Source organism: Orcinus orca, chromosome 10 (genome assembly GCF_937001465.1).
Source record: "Orcinus orca chromosome 10, mOrcOrc1.1, whole genome shotgun sequence".
Classification (NCBI taxonomy): domain Eukaryota; kingdom Metazoa; phylum Chordata; class Mammalia; order Artiodactyla; family Delphinidae; genus Orcinus; species Orcinus orca.
Window position 1 is genome coordinate 45079203 of NC_064568.1, and position 12514 is coordinate 45091716.

Sequence of the window (12514 nt, forward strand, 5' to 3'; positions counted from 1 at the left end):
AGGGCAGAGCTCATGAGACCGTCAGGAGGGATGTGTTTTCTGTGTCGCTCAGTTGCTCATCCAGCAGCAGCTCAGGGCCTCTGTGCCTGGGTGGCCTCACTCCATCCCTGAAGCAGTTGTTAAAAGTGGATCTCTCCTGGTTTTCAGGCAGACAGCAGTGCATTCCCCGCTGCTGCCCCTCTGTTACACCTTCTGCCCTAACTCCCTCACTGCTGGATACCAGCTTTTGGAACATAGTGGGTCCTCAGTCAGCATGACATGAGTAGACGAATCTTTCCACTTTTCCTTTAGTAACCAGGTTTCATACACCCAGTGGGCCTTTTTCTAGGTGGTTCCATAGATGAAGATCTGATAATACGTGACGTGGCTCGCTCTGTCCCAATAACTCCACTCATCAAGGTGGACTTGGGCACCCACGGGAGAAGGACTAGAGGTCCTAGGGTCCTCCACCGAGATGTCCCACCTGCTTCGGCCATTCCCAGGATAAACTCCCATATCCCGTAGCCCTGGTTAACGTCTTGCCTCAGGGAAGCGGCTACTGGGAAGGAGGGCAGGAATCTGAGTCAATTTGGTAGGGACAGAAAGCCTCTCTGCTGAAGGCCTTCCTCCCCTTATCTTTGGGGTCACTCAGACTTGTGTTTAAATCCAGGGTCTTCCACTGAGTAGCTGAGTGTGACGTTGAGTAAGTCACCTAAGCTGAGCCTCAGTTCCCTCACCTGCAAAGGGGGCAGTTGTACCCACCCTCTAGGGCTGAAAGAGGGAAATCACATGCAGCTTCCTTAACTTAAACCACGTCCCCACTTCGGGGAATCCATGGCCCCTTTGGTGAGAGGAAAAGCAGACATGGAAAGAGGCACCTGGGGAGCCTGGGCTGGGGGAGGCCCCTTAGCATGTCCTAGGCCTGTGCTGTACCCCTGCAGGCGGCTGGCCACGGACTGCTTCCTTGGCGCTCATGGGCGTTTTCTGATCAATGACCTGTCCTTTCTTATCAGCCTTAACTCGGCCCCGACTCCAGCTTGTGGCAGCAGCAGCCACTTGAAGTCCACGCCGGTGGCCACGCCGTGCACTCCGCGGAGACTGAGCCTGGCCGAATCCTTCACTAACGTCCGTGAGTCCACAACCACCATGAGCACATCCCTGGGGCTGGTGTGGCTGCTGAAGGAGCGGGGCATTTCCGCGGCTGTCTACGACCCCCAGAGCTGGGACAGGGCCGGCCGGGGCTCTCTCCTGCACTCCTACACCCCCAGGATGGCCGTGATCCCCTCTACCCCGCCCAACTCGCCTATGCAGTCGCCCATGTCTTCCCCGCCCTCCTTCGAGTTCAAGTGCACGAGCCCTCCCTACGACAACTTCCTGGCTTCCAAGCCAGCCAGCTCCATCCTGAGGGAGGTGAGGGAGAAGAAGGCTGTCCGGAGCAGCGAAAGCCAGACCGATGTGTCTGTCTCCAACCTTAACCTCGTGGACAAAGTTAGGAGGTTTGGTGTGGCCAAAGTGGTGAACTCGGGGCGAGCCCACGTCCCCACCTTGACTGAGGACCAGGGACCTCTCCTCTGTGGGCCCCCGGGCCCCACGCAGGCCCTTGTCCCCGGAGGCCTGGTACCTGAGGGCCTGCCCCTTGGATGCCCCACTGTCACCAGTGCCATCGGCGGGCTCCAGCTCAACAGTGGCATCCGACGGAACCGCAGCTTCCCCACCATGGTGGGGTCCAGCATGCAGATGAAAGCCCCCGTGACGCTCACCTCGGGCATCTTGATGGGTGCTAAACTCCCCAAACAAACTAGCTTACGGTGAGGCTGGGAGAAGGCCCTTCCCCTAGAGGAAACCAGTTCTTGCTCTCCCCTCCCTCCCCTCCCCCTTCACTGCACACGCTTCCTCTGCTCTCCTCTGCCCATCCCCTCCTGAGCTAGACAAATCAACCTCGTGCCTAATGGGGGCAGAGTGGAGACTCTGTAAAATGTGTACATAGGACTTGGAGACCTGTATCTGCCCTGCCCTTCCTTCGAATCCCACGGGAAGCACCCCAGCACCGACATCGCTCTCTTGAGGACTTGGCCCGTGCTGGCCGGGGGCAGGGGCAGCCCGGTGTCTTTCCTCCTCCTTTCCTTTGAGAAGCGTTGAAACCCCCACGTGTGTTCTTATCCCATGGATAGGAAACCAGTGAAGTGGCTGGCTGCCGGAGCCACACATCCTGAGCTGTCACGTAGCACAGTGGCTGTGCCGCCTGGTGTCACTGGGCACCTCGTCTCACCCTCCCTGTAAGAGCGTAAGGGGCCTCCGTCCGCTGCCACGTGCAGCTGCCGTAGCTTTCACGATGGGAGAGCTGTTCTTTCTTTCTTGGGTCCCAGCTTCTTCAAGACCATCACGGCTCGGCCCCAACGGACGGTCGCTTCTTTTCTTGAGCTGTGACTTTTTCTTCTCATGCCTTCAACCTGAATTCATCCCTCCGTGTTTTGTAATCCACCGTCGGGCCAGACGTCTGACCTGAAAGAGAATGTATTTACACTCCTGCTGCCCCGTTTGGCAGCCCCTGTGTGTTCTGTGTGATTTGTTTTATTTTTCTTCTTCTTTTTTTTTTTTAATGTATGCAGGGAAGTAATGGTACTAGATGGGAAGTCGCAGTGAATGTTCTCTCTGTGGTTCTGTGACACCAAAATACAAGTTTCAGACACACCAAGCCGCTCATGAGATAGCAGCTTATTTCTGGGACCCAGTGTCACAACCAAATTAAGACCAAGGCGATTTTAACAATAGGATCATAAGGAAAGGGGGTTGGGGAAAGGTGGTGGATGAAATTTTGTCAACAGTAAAAGAGAAGAACCATGGCCAAAGGTAACACCAGACTGGTTCACAGAGAAATGAGGCTTTGGCGGTCCTCTTGTTCTGGCCCTTGTTCTGGACCCTAGACTGGTGAGCCTGCTTTCATGTCTGTGGTCTTCTTCTGCAGCCGTTCGATGCCCTCAAAACACGTTTTGCCCTCTTGTTTCAGAACAGAGCGGTCCCCAAAAGCCCTTTGTGTCCTTGTGCCACTTTTCATCCTTAGGAAAAGGTAGAGGTGTTGTGAGAAGAACCATGAACGGACAGGGAGTCTGGTCCCATCGCCGTCACTGACTCAGTTTCAAACTTTTATTTATTATTTGTGTGTGCTGTATTTTAAACAAACATCTTCTGTCCTCTCCAGCTCGGTCACGGTGTGCCTGCGGCTTTCCAATCCAAGCAGGTCATTTATTTATTCTGATCTGAGGACTGCACTGCATATCACGGTGCTCTGTGGCCATTTCTTCCAGACATTTATGGAAGGATAGCACCATAGGAAAATGAAATTGTCATTTGCACCCCCCATTACCCTCCTCCCGCCACCCTTGGCAAAAGACGTATCCTTCAGTTGAGTGAGTGTGACCTTACGTCCACTGAAGATACTTCGAGAAAGTCCCCAGGAGCAAGCTTTGGTCCCATGATTTCATGCTATTTATTCTCTGAACACGAGGGTGTTGGTTAATTGTGTTTTCAACGCTCCTCGCTGTGGTATGTGTGCACTCAGTGCAAGGAACTTATATCTTTTTATTTGAATGTATTTTAAAGCCGTAGGTAGAATAACAAAGGAATATGAAAACCATGGATGGAACGGACCATTTTATGTATTCAGAGAGAGGGGCCACCCATCATCATAAAGGAAATACCCGTGTAAAAATCAACAATTCGGAGGTTGCAGTATTTAGTATAGTTAATAAATGATCAACATTGTGCACCCACTACCAAAAAGTGTGTTGTAATGCATCCAAAATCAACAATTAAATTTTATTTGCTAGTGAGTACCAATAAAATAAGTTCAAATGATGGAAAGCACACTGCTATTCTGATTTGTATTTTGTTCTTTTCATTGAGGAGACAATCCCTATGAAAGACTTGAAGGTATGCAGCTCTTGGGGGAACTGAAACGAAAGTCATATACTTCTGTCGTAACCCACCTTTCTTTTAATGTAATACATTCCCTTAGATAACCTTCCAATCAGAACCTGAAGCTCCTTCTCACTTTTCAGGGCTGCATACTACTCCACCACGTGCACATGCCCACTGTGAATACATACACACCCCCTTGGACCTTTAAGTTAATTCCAAATTTTTGCTCTCACAGCACTGTAATGAAAAAGCCTTGCGTATATGTAATTTTCCACATACATGAGCATATCTGTAGGATAAATTCCCAGATAGATGTTGCCAAATTGCCCTCCATAGAACTTGTTGAGACTTAAAAACCAAGCACAGTGGAGGATCACCATATGGAGAACAAAAGGATAAAATAAAATTTTCTGCCACCTTAATATTTGGGAGCAGTGAAATCACACAAGCAAACAGTAGTGGGTGGTGGCGGCATGGATTTCAATCAGATGCTACCATTTGGTAGTGGTGTGACCTTGGGCAAGCCACTTCTGTTTGGGTCCTCCATTTTTTTAACCTGTAAAATGGGAATAGTAATACACCTTAGGGTTGATGAGCTGAGGGAGATATATTTTGAACATCTATGGGACATGGTGATAAGTGATCAGTTTCTCTCACGGAGAAACTGTTAATAAGAGAGGGATGACCCCAAACATGGCATAGTAAGGCCTATTTCCACAGAGAATTGAAATAGGCTGGTGTGAGAGATGGGTGGCCACTTTGGGCAGTCAGGAAAGGCCTCTCCAAGGAGGTGGCATTTGAGCCAACCATGTGAGATCTGGCATACGGGCGTCTAGGCAGAGAGAGCAGCTGGTGCCAAGGCCCAAAGGTAGGAAAGCATGTGGTGTGTTTGAGGAACAGAGAGAAGGTCTGCATGGCTGTGTGCCAGTAGAGAAGGGGAGCATGGTTACGGCAGCGAAACCAGTGTCACCAAATGGCCCTTCTGATCCCCATGTTTCCCAGTCACTTTGCAGTGGGCAGGGCACAGGACTAGTTCTGGCCAGTGAGCTGTGAGCAGAGCAAAGTCCATGCATGATTTTCTATGCTCTTCTCTTGCTCTGAAGCCACATGTTGAAATGATGGCATCACAAGTTGGCAGAGCCACCATTATCCTGGGTCTCTGTGTGGACCAGACTCCCTGCCCTCTAGCATTTGACATATGCTCTGAAGGAGAAACCAACTTTCGTTGTTAAGCCAGTGAGGTTTTGGGGTGCTGCATCAGAATCCCAGGGGGTAGGGTCCAGGTATGTGTTTCACCAAGCCCGGCAAGGGGTCCTGGGGCTCACTAGACTCTGAGAACCACTGTGCTAGGTCAGGCGGAGTTCGGGTGGGAGTCCTGCCACGGGAGGAGTGGGTTCCCCTCCCCAGTGTCTCCCTATCTCGGGCTCAGGGAGGCCAGACAGCTGTAGCTGTAGCCACCTTGCTTGAAGTGGAGAGAGAGCGTGGGTGGGTTAATCTACCGGCTGGGGCGGGGAAGGCTTTGAGACAAGGTGACCCTGGATCTGGGTTTCCAGGATGGGCAGGATTTGCCAAGTGGGGAGGGCATTCCAAGGGGAGGAGGGATGGGAAAAGGAGCCTGGAATGCATGCTTCTAAGTAGAATGCTGAGTAGAAGGGACAATAGAGTTAGAAAAACCACAGTTTTGCAAAACGAACTCATTTAGACAACAGTGGATGCTAAAACTATTGGGTAAGAATTTGTTAGGTAGCAGGATATTTACATACATGGTACCTTCCCATAGAATGTTTATTAATTTTCAAAGTGCTGGGGAGGTACCTTTGCAGTGGAGAAACCTGTCGGGCAACACTTTAAACAAGTTATCAAACTGAACATTACCCAAATGGGACAAACTGGTATCAGGTACCACTCATGTGTGATGTCCTGGGAAGGACACAGCACTTCTATGCAGCTGTTCCGAAAATGCAAAACCTGAATCACGAAGTTGGCAAATTGACGAACCCAAATTGAGGGACATTTTATAAAACCATGTACCTGTTCCCTTGAAAAACATCAATGCCATGAAAGAAAGAGGAATTGTTCCAGAGTAAAGGGACAACGAATGCAATTCATGATCCCAAATTGGAAAAGATGCTATACAAGAAAAGATTGGGATGATCGGAGAAATTTGAATATTGGGAGTATATTTTAAAATATTGTATTAATATTAAATTTCCTGAATTCAGTCCTTGTACTCTACGTGAAAGCATGTCCTATTTCCTAGCAGAGACTAGCCAAAGGGTTAAAATAAAGGGGATTGCTGCCTCTCTGCAAGTCACCTTCAGATATTTCTTGCAAAAGCAAATAAGAATTTTTTTTAAAGGAAGGTGCAAGAAAAGGAACCCTCAGAAGGTGGGAAGCACCCTCGTACTATATGTTTTGTAAATACGAAAATGAATGCATTCTTCCGTCTTGTGACTGTGGCAGAGGGTTGCTCGAGGTGGTTTGGTTTTCCCCTCCCTGTTCTATGACGAAATTCCTTCTGTATATCTGAGCCCTGCCCCCTGCCCAGGGAGCTTGACCGGAGGGCACCATGGCCCAAAGGGAAGTTCTCAAAGAGGCAGCTGATGGGACCAGGAAACAAAGATGTCAAAGTCTTGGTTTTTAGTTACGAAGGAAAAAAAGGCTGAGTATCTGTTTTGGCATAGGACAAAAAGATCTGGATGGAAAACCTAGCAGTTTTTCCTTCTACTGCTTACTGCCTCTCCCCCATGCCCCACTCCATGCCTCCCAGGGCCCAAACAAGTTCACCAAGCTGATGCAGGAAGGAGGGAGCTGCTGCAGCAGCCTTCGCCTTCCCTGTCCCTGAACCAAGTCCAGGGTCCGGGGGAAGCCCCAGATGAGTGTGGGGATCCAAGGACAGGCAAGCTCATTTCCTGGGGGGATTGAGAAAGTGGAGATGTCCCAGAACCCCTGCGCAGCTCCTCACCCCCATCACAGGGCAGTGACCACAGGGAGAGTAGAAGTGGCAGCAAGTGGGTCTCAATGGAAATATCCGCAGGAGGTCCCGAAGCGTCCAGCACCAGGCAAATGTGGGACTCACTTCCAAACATGGCCTGGGAGCAGAGGCAGGTATGGCCTGGGGGCTTCCCAACAGGATAAAGGAAGTGGACATGTGCCTACCCCAAGCTCGAATGAGAGCCGGTGCACAGAACTTAGATGCTTCCTGGGGAGAAGTTGGTGGAGGTAGAAAGTTACTCTGAATTACCTGAATTGATTGGGAGATCATAATAGGGGTAAAGTCAAATTTAGAAAAAAATTAATGTTTTGCACATTTGGAAAACACCATATCCTGGGAGGATTTATTTTCTTTGGCCTGTAGAGGGCACTTGGAGACAGCAGAAGACCTGAAGGAACCTGCCCTGATGATCCAATCCTAAAATCAGGTGGGTGTACTTTTCCCTGGAAAGTAATTCAAGGCAGGCAGCTGTCCTAGTAGAGACACTGAGGAAAGTCATGAGGCCTGGTCTAAGTTCACCAGGTGAACCCAAGGCAGGCATTCACAGTGAAGGGCACGGCATACACACAGGTTTGGGGCATTAGTGAAAAAACTGAGCGTAGAATGGGGAGGAAACCACCTCGAATATCCTCTTGCCACACCCAGGAGACAGAGGAAAGCACCTTTTTTTTTTTCTGTGGGGGGGGGGGGGCCTCTCCCGTTGCGGAGCACAGGCTCCGGACGTGCAGTCTCAGTGGCCATGGCTCATGGGCCCAGCCGCTCCGCGGCATGTGGGATCTTCCCAGACCGGGGCATGAACCCGTGTCCCCTGCATCGGCAGGCGGACTCTCAACCACTGCGCCACCCGGGAAGCCCGAAATCACCTTTTTAAAATAGTTTACAAAAGAACATTCTACGTTACAGTATTTCCATCTTTTGAAATTAACCCACGCCACTTTTAATACATCTTCCTTTTAAAAATAATTTTTATTCTTTATGATTGAATCCAGAGTTGGAGGAAGTATCTGTTCAGAGAAAGCAAGCAAGACGGGAACCTGGGGAAGCCGCATTCTGAGGGGAGGCACTGCCCTGCCTTAAGGAGCCCGACTTTGAGATGAGACACAGCCCTGCCTCAGGGAGTGCGAATCTAAGGGGAAAAACAGCCTTGCCTTGAGGGAGCTGCATTCTGAGAAGAGATACAGCCCTTCCTCAGGGAGCCCCGCCATGAGAACACACAGCGCTGCTCTTGAAGAGCCATAGTCTGAGGGGGAGATACAGCCCTGCTTCAGGAAGCCCGAGATGAGGGGAGACACAGCTCTCCCTGAGGAAGCCCCAGTCTGCGGGAAGGGACAGCCCCGCCTCAGGAAGCCCCCCTCTGAGGGGAAACACAGCCCTGATTGCAAGGAGCCCAAGTCTGAGTGGAGACACCTCCCTGCCTCAGGGAGCCCCACTATGAGGAAACACAGCCCTGCTCTCCAAGAACCACAGTCGGAGGGGGAGATACAGCCCTCGCTCAGGGAGCCCCACTCTGAGGGGAGACACAGTCCTGACTTCAGGGAGCCCCAGTCTGAGGGGAAAAAACAGCCTTGCCTTCAGAGAGGTGCATTCTGAGGGGAGATACAGCCCTTCCTCCGGGAGCCAGAAAATCTTATGGAAGAACAGCCCTACCCTCAGGGAGCCCCAGGCTGAGGGAAGATACAGCCCTGGCTCAGGGAGCGGGAAGCTGAGGGGGAAGAAGAGGCTTGCAATCAGGGAGCTCCATTCTGAGGGGAAACACCTCCCTAAGTCAGGAAGCCGCACTATGAGGGAACACAGCCCTGCAATCCTTGAGGATCACAGCGAGGGGGAGACACAGAGCTCCGTCAGGGAACCCAGATCTGAGGGGAGACCCAGCCCTGTTCTCAGTGAGCTCCAGTCTGAGAGGTGACACAGCCCTGCTGAGAGAGCCCCATTCTGAAGGGAGATACAGCCCTTCCTTAGCCCGAATCTGAGGGAAACACAGCCCTGGCCTCATGGAGCTCCAGTCTAAGGGGGAGACGGCCCCGTCCTCGAGAAGCCACAGTGAGGAGGTGGGGATACAGCGATCCTTCAGGGAGCCGGAATCTGAGGGGAGACACAGAGCTGCCTCAGGGAGCACAAACAAATCTGAGGATTAAAACAGTCTCGACTTCAGGGAGCCCCATTCTGAGGGGAGGTACAGCCCTTCCTCAGAGAGCCAGAAACTGAAAGAAACACCGCCCTACCCTCAGGGAGCCACAGTGTGAGGAAACACGGCCCTGCTCTCAAAGAGGGAGAGAGAGATCCCTGCTTCAGAAACCCTGAGTCTGAGGGGAGACACAGCTCTTTCTCAGGAAGCCCCAGCCTGAGGGAAGATACAGCCCCGCCTCAGGGAGCCTCAGGCTGAGGAGACAGAGCTCCACCCTTGAGGCACAGCTCCGCCCTTGAGGAGACACAGCTCCGCCCTTGAGGAGACACAGCTCCGCCCTTGAGGAGACACAGTGAGGAGGAGATGCGGCGCTTTCACTGTTTCACTGGTCCTGGCCGGGGTCAATCCCTAGTCAGGGAACTAAGATCCCTCAAGTCATGAGGGGCATGGCCAGAAAGAAAAAAGAGGAGCTCTAGCCCTGCCTCAGGGAGCCATACTCTGAGGGAAGACACAGCCGTGACTTCAGGGAGCCCTAGTCTGATGACAGAAACAGCCCGGCCTCAGGAAACCACTCTCAGAAAACACAGCACTGCTACTGAGGGGCCACATTCTGAGGGAAGACACAGCCCTGCCTCAGGGTGCCTGACTACGAGGAAAAACTGGTCTGCTCTCGAAGAGCCCCCGTCTGAGGTAAGACAGAGGGCAGGGCAGAATTCCGCAGGATTTTCTAGGGCCAGGCAGCTGCAGCACTGGGGGGCCGTCGGTAGCAGAGACTCCCAACTGCAGGCTAAAGTTTACGGACATTATTCAGAAGAGAAAAGCCACAGGTGTGTCGTTCTCCCAAGCCCCCCAGTATATAAACCCTTGGTCCCCCCAGGGGCTTCTATGTGTCACCTGTGACACTAAGGCCCAGAGTAGCAGTGACAGCATGTGACCCCTGACTCTCCTGGTTACCTGATGTCCAGCCACCGGTGGCCTTCACCACCCTTGGGCTACTAGTCTGTGACTGGAGAAGAAACTGCATTGCATGCTCGGATGTATGAGCGGCTGACCCACCACAGAAACGGTTGCTTGGCTCAGGAACTGGGTAGGAAGGTACCTCCACTCCCGTCAGCTCATATCCAGTCTCTGGGCCCCACTGAGGCTGCCCTCTCAAGGCCAGAGTTCTGACCAGCAGATGACACAGGGATGAGTACAAGGGTCTTAGCCAGGTGTCAACAGCCAGCCAAGCCCCTGGGACTTTAACAACATGTACTGTGCTACTTCTCAGCCCTCAGTGGTGAAGGATTGGCTGGTTGGTTTTGTTTTTTTGTTTTTCTGATTTGCTTGTAACCAACCACCTTTTTTTCACATCTTTATTGGAGTGTAATTGCTTTACAATGGTGTATCAGTTTCTGCTGTATAACAAAGTGAATCAGTTATACATACACATATATCCCCGTATCCCCTCCCTCTTGCGTCTCCCTCCCACCCTCCCTATCCCACCCCTCTAGGTGGTCACAAAGCACCGAGCTGATCTCCCTGTGCTATGTGGCTCCTTCCCACTAGCTAGCTATTTTACATTTGGTAGTGTATATATGTCCATGCCACTCTCTCACTTGGTCCCAGCTTACCCCTCCCCCTCACCGTGTCCTCAAGTCCAATCTCTACATCTGCATCTTTATTCCTGCCCTGGCCCTAGGTTCTTCAGAACCTTTTTTTTTTTTTTTTTTAGATTCCATATTTATGTGTCAGAATACGGTATTTGTTTTTCTCTTTCTGACTTACTTCACTCTGTATGACAGACTCTAGGTCCATCCATCTCAGTACACATAGTTCAATTTGGTTTCTTTTTATGGCTGAGTAATATTCCACTGTATATATGTGCCACATCTTCTGCCAGCACATTCATCTGTCGATGGACACTTAGGTTGCTTCCATGTCCTGACTATTGTAAATAGTGCTGCAATGAACATTGTGGTACATGACTCTTTTTGAATTATGGTTTTCTCAGTGTACATGCCCAGTAGTGGGATAGCTGGGTCATATGGTAGTTCTATTTTCAGTTTTTTAAGGAACCTCCATACTGTTCTCCATCGTGGCTGTATCAATTTACATTCCCACCAACAGTGCAAGAGGGTTCCCTTTTCTCCATACCCTTTCCAGCACTTGTTGTTTGTAGATTTTTTGATGATGGCCATCCTGACCAGTGTGAGGTGATACCTCATTGTAGTTTTGATTTGCGTTTCTCTAATGATTAGTGATGTTCAGCAACCTTGCATGTGTTTGTTGGCAACCTGTATATCTTCTTTGGAGAAATGCCTATTTAGGTCTTCTGCCCATTTTTGGATTGGATTGTTTGTTTTTTTGTTATTCAGCTGCATGAGCTGCTTGTAAATTTTGGAGATTAATCCTTTGTCAGTTACTTGATTTGCAAATATTTTCTCCCATTCTGAGAGTTGTCTTTTGGTCTTGTTTATGATTTCCTTTGCTGTGCAAAAGCTTTTAAGTTTCATTAGGTCCCATTTGTTTATTTTTGTTTTTATTTCCATTTCTCTAGGTGGTGGGTCAAAAAGCAATTTGCTGTGGTTTATGTCATAGACTGTTCTGCCTATGTTTTCCTCTAAGAGTTTGATAGTTTCTGTCCTTACATTTAGGTCTTTAATCCGTTTTGAGCTTATTTTTGTGTATGCTGGTAGGGAGTGTTCTAATCACATACTTTTACATATACCTGTCCAGTTTTCCCAGCACCACCTATTGAAGAGGCTGTCTTTTCTCCACTGTATACTGTTGCCTCCTTTATCAAAGATAAGGTGACCATATGTGCGTGCGTTTATCTCTGGGCTTTCTATCCTGTTCCATTGATCTATATTTCTGTTTTTGTGCCAGCACCATACTGTCGTGATTACTGTAGCTTTGTAGTATAGTCTGAAGTCAGGGAGCCTGATTCCTCCAGCTCCATTTTTCGTCCTCAAGATTGCTTTAGATATTCGGGGTCTTTTGTGTTTCCATACAAATGGTGAAATTTTTTGTTCTAGTTCTGTGAAAAATGCCAGTGGTTGTTTGATAGGGATTGCATTGAATCTGTAGATTGCTTTGGGTAGTATAGTCATTTTCACAACGTTGATTCTTCCAATCCAGGAACATGCTATATCTCCCCATCTATTTGTATCATCTTTAATTTCTTTCATTAGTGTCTTATAATATACTGCATACAGGTCTTTTGTCTCCTTAGGTAGGTTTATTCCTAGATATTTTATTCTTTTTGTTGCAATGGTAAATAGGAGTGTTTTCTTATTTTCACTTTCAGAATTTTCATCATTAGTGTATAGGAATGCCAGAGATTTCTGTGCATTAATTTTGTATCCTGCTACTTTACCAAATTCATTGATTAGCTCTAGTCATTTTCTGGTAGCATCTTTAGGATTCTCCATGTATAGTATCATGTCATCTTCAAACAGTGACAGCTTTATTTCTTCTTTTCCAATTTGGATTCCTTTTATTTCCTTTTCTTCTCT

General features: G+C 49.4%; 1 protein-coding gene across 14 annotated transcripts in view; it reads left to right on the plus strand.

Moving 5' to 3' along the window:
• The window catches only part of TRAK1 (trafficking kinesin protein 1), a 162791-nt gene extending 158948 nt beyond the window's left edge, over positions 1 to 3843 (plus strand). For all 14 annotated transcript variants that reach the window (XM_033402003.2, XM_049715238.1, XM_033402002.2 and 11 more), the window contains one exon: positions 993 to 3843. In XM_033402003.2, the coding sequence (XP_033257894.1) occupies positions 993 to 1791 (799 nt within the window). In that variant the 3' untranslated portion in view covers positions 1792 to 3843. The remainder of the gene's footprint in view (positions 1 to 992) is intronic.
• Positions 3844 to 12514: the final 8671 nt, after the last annotated feature.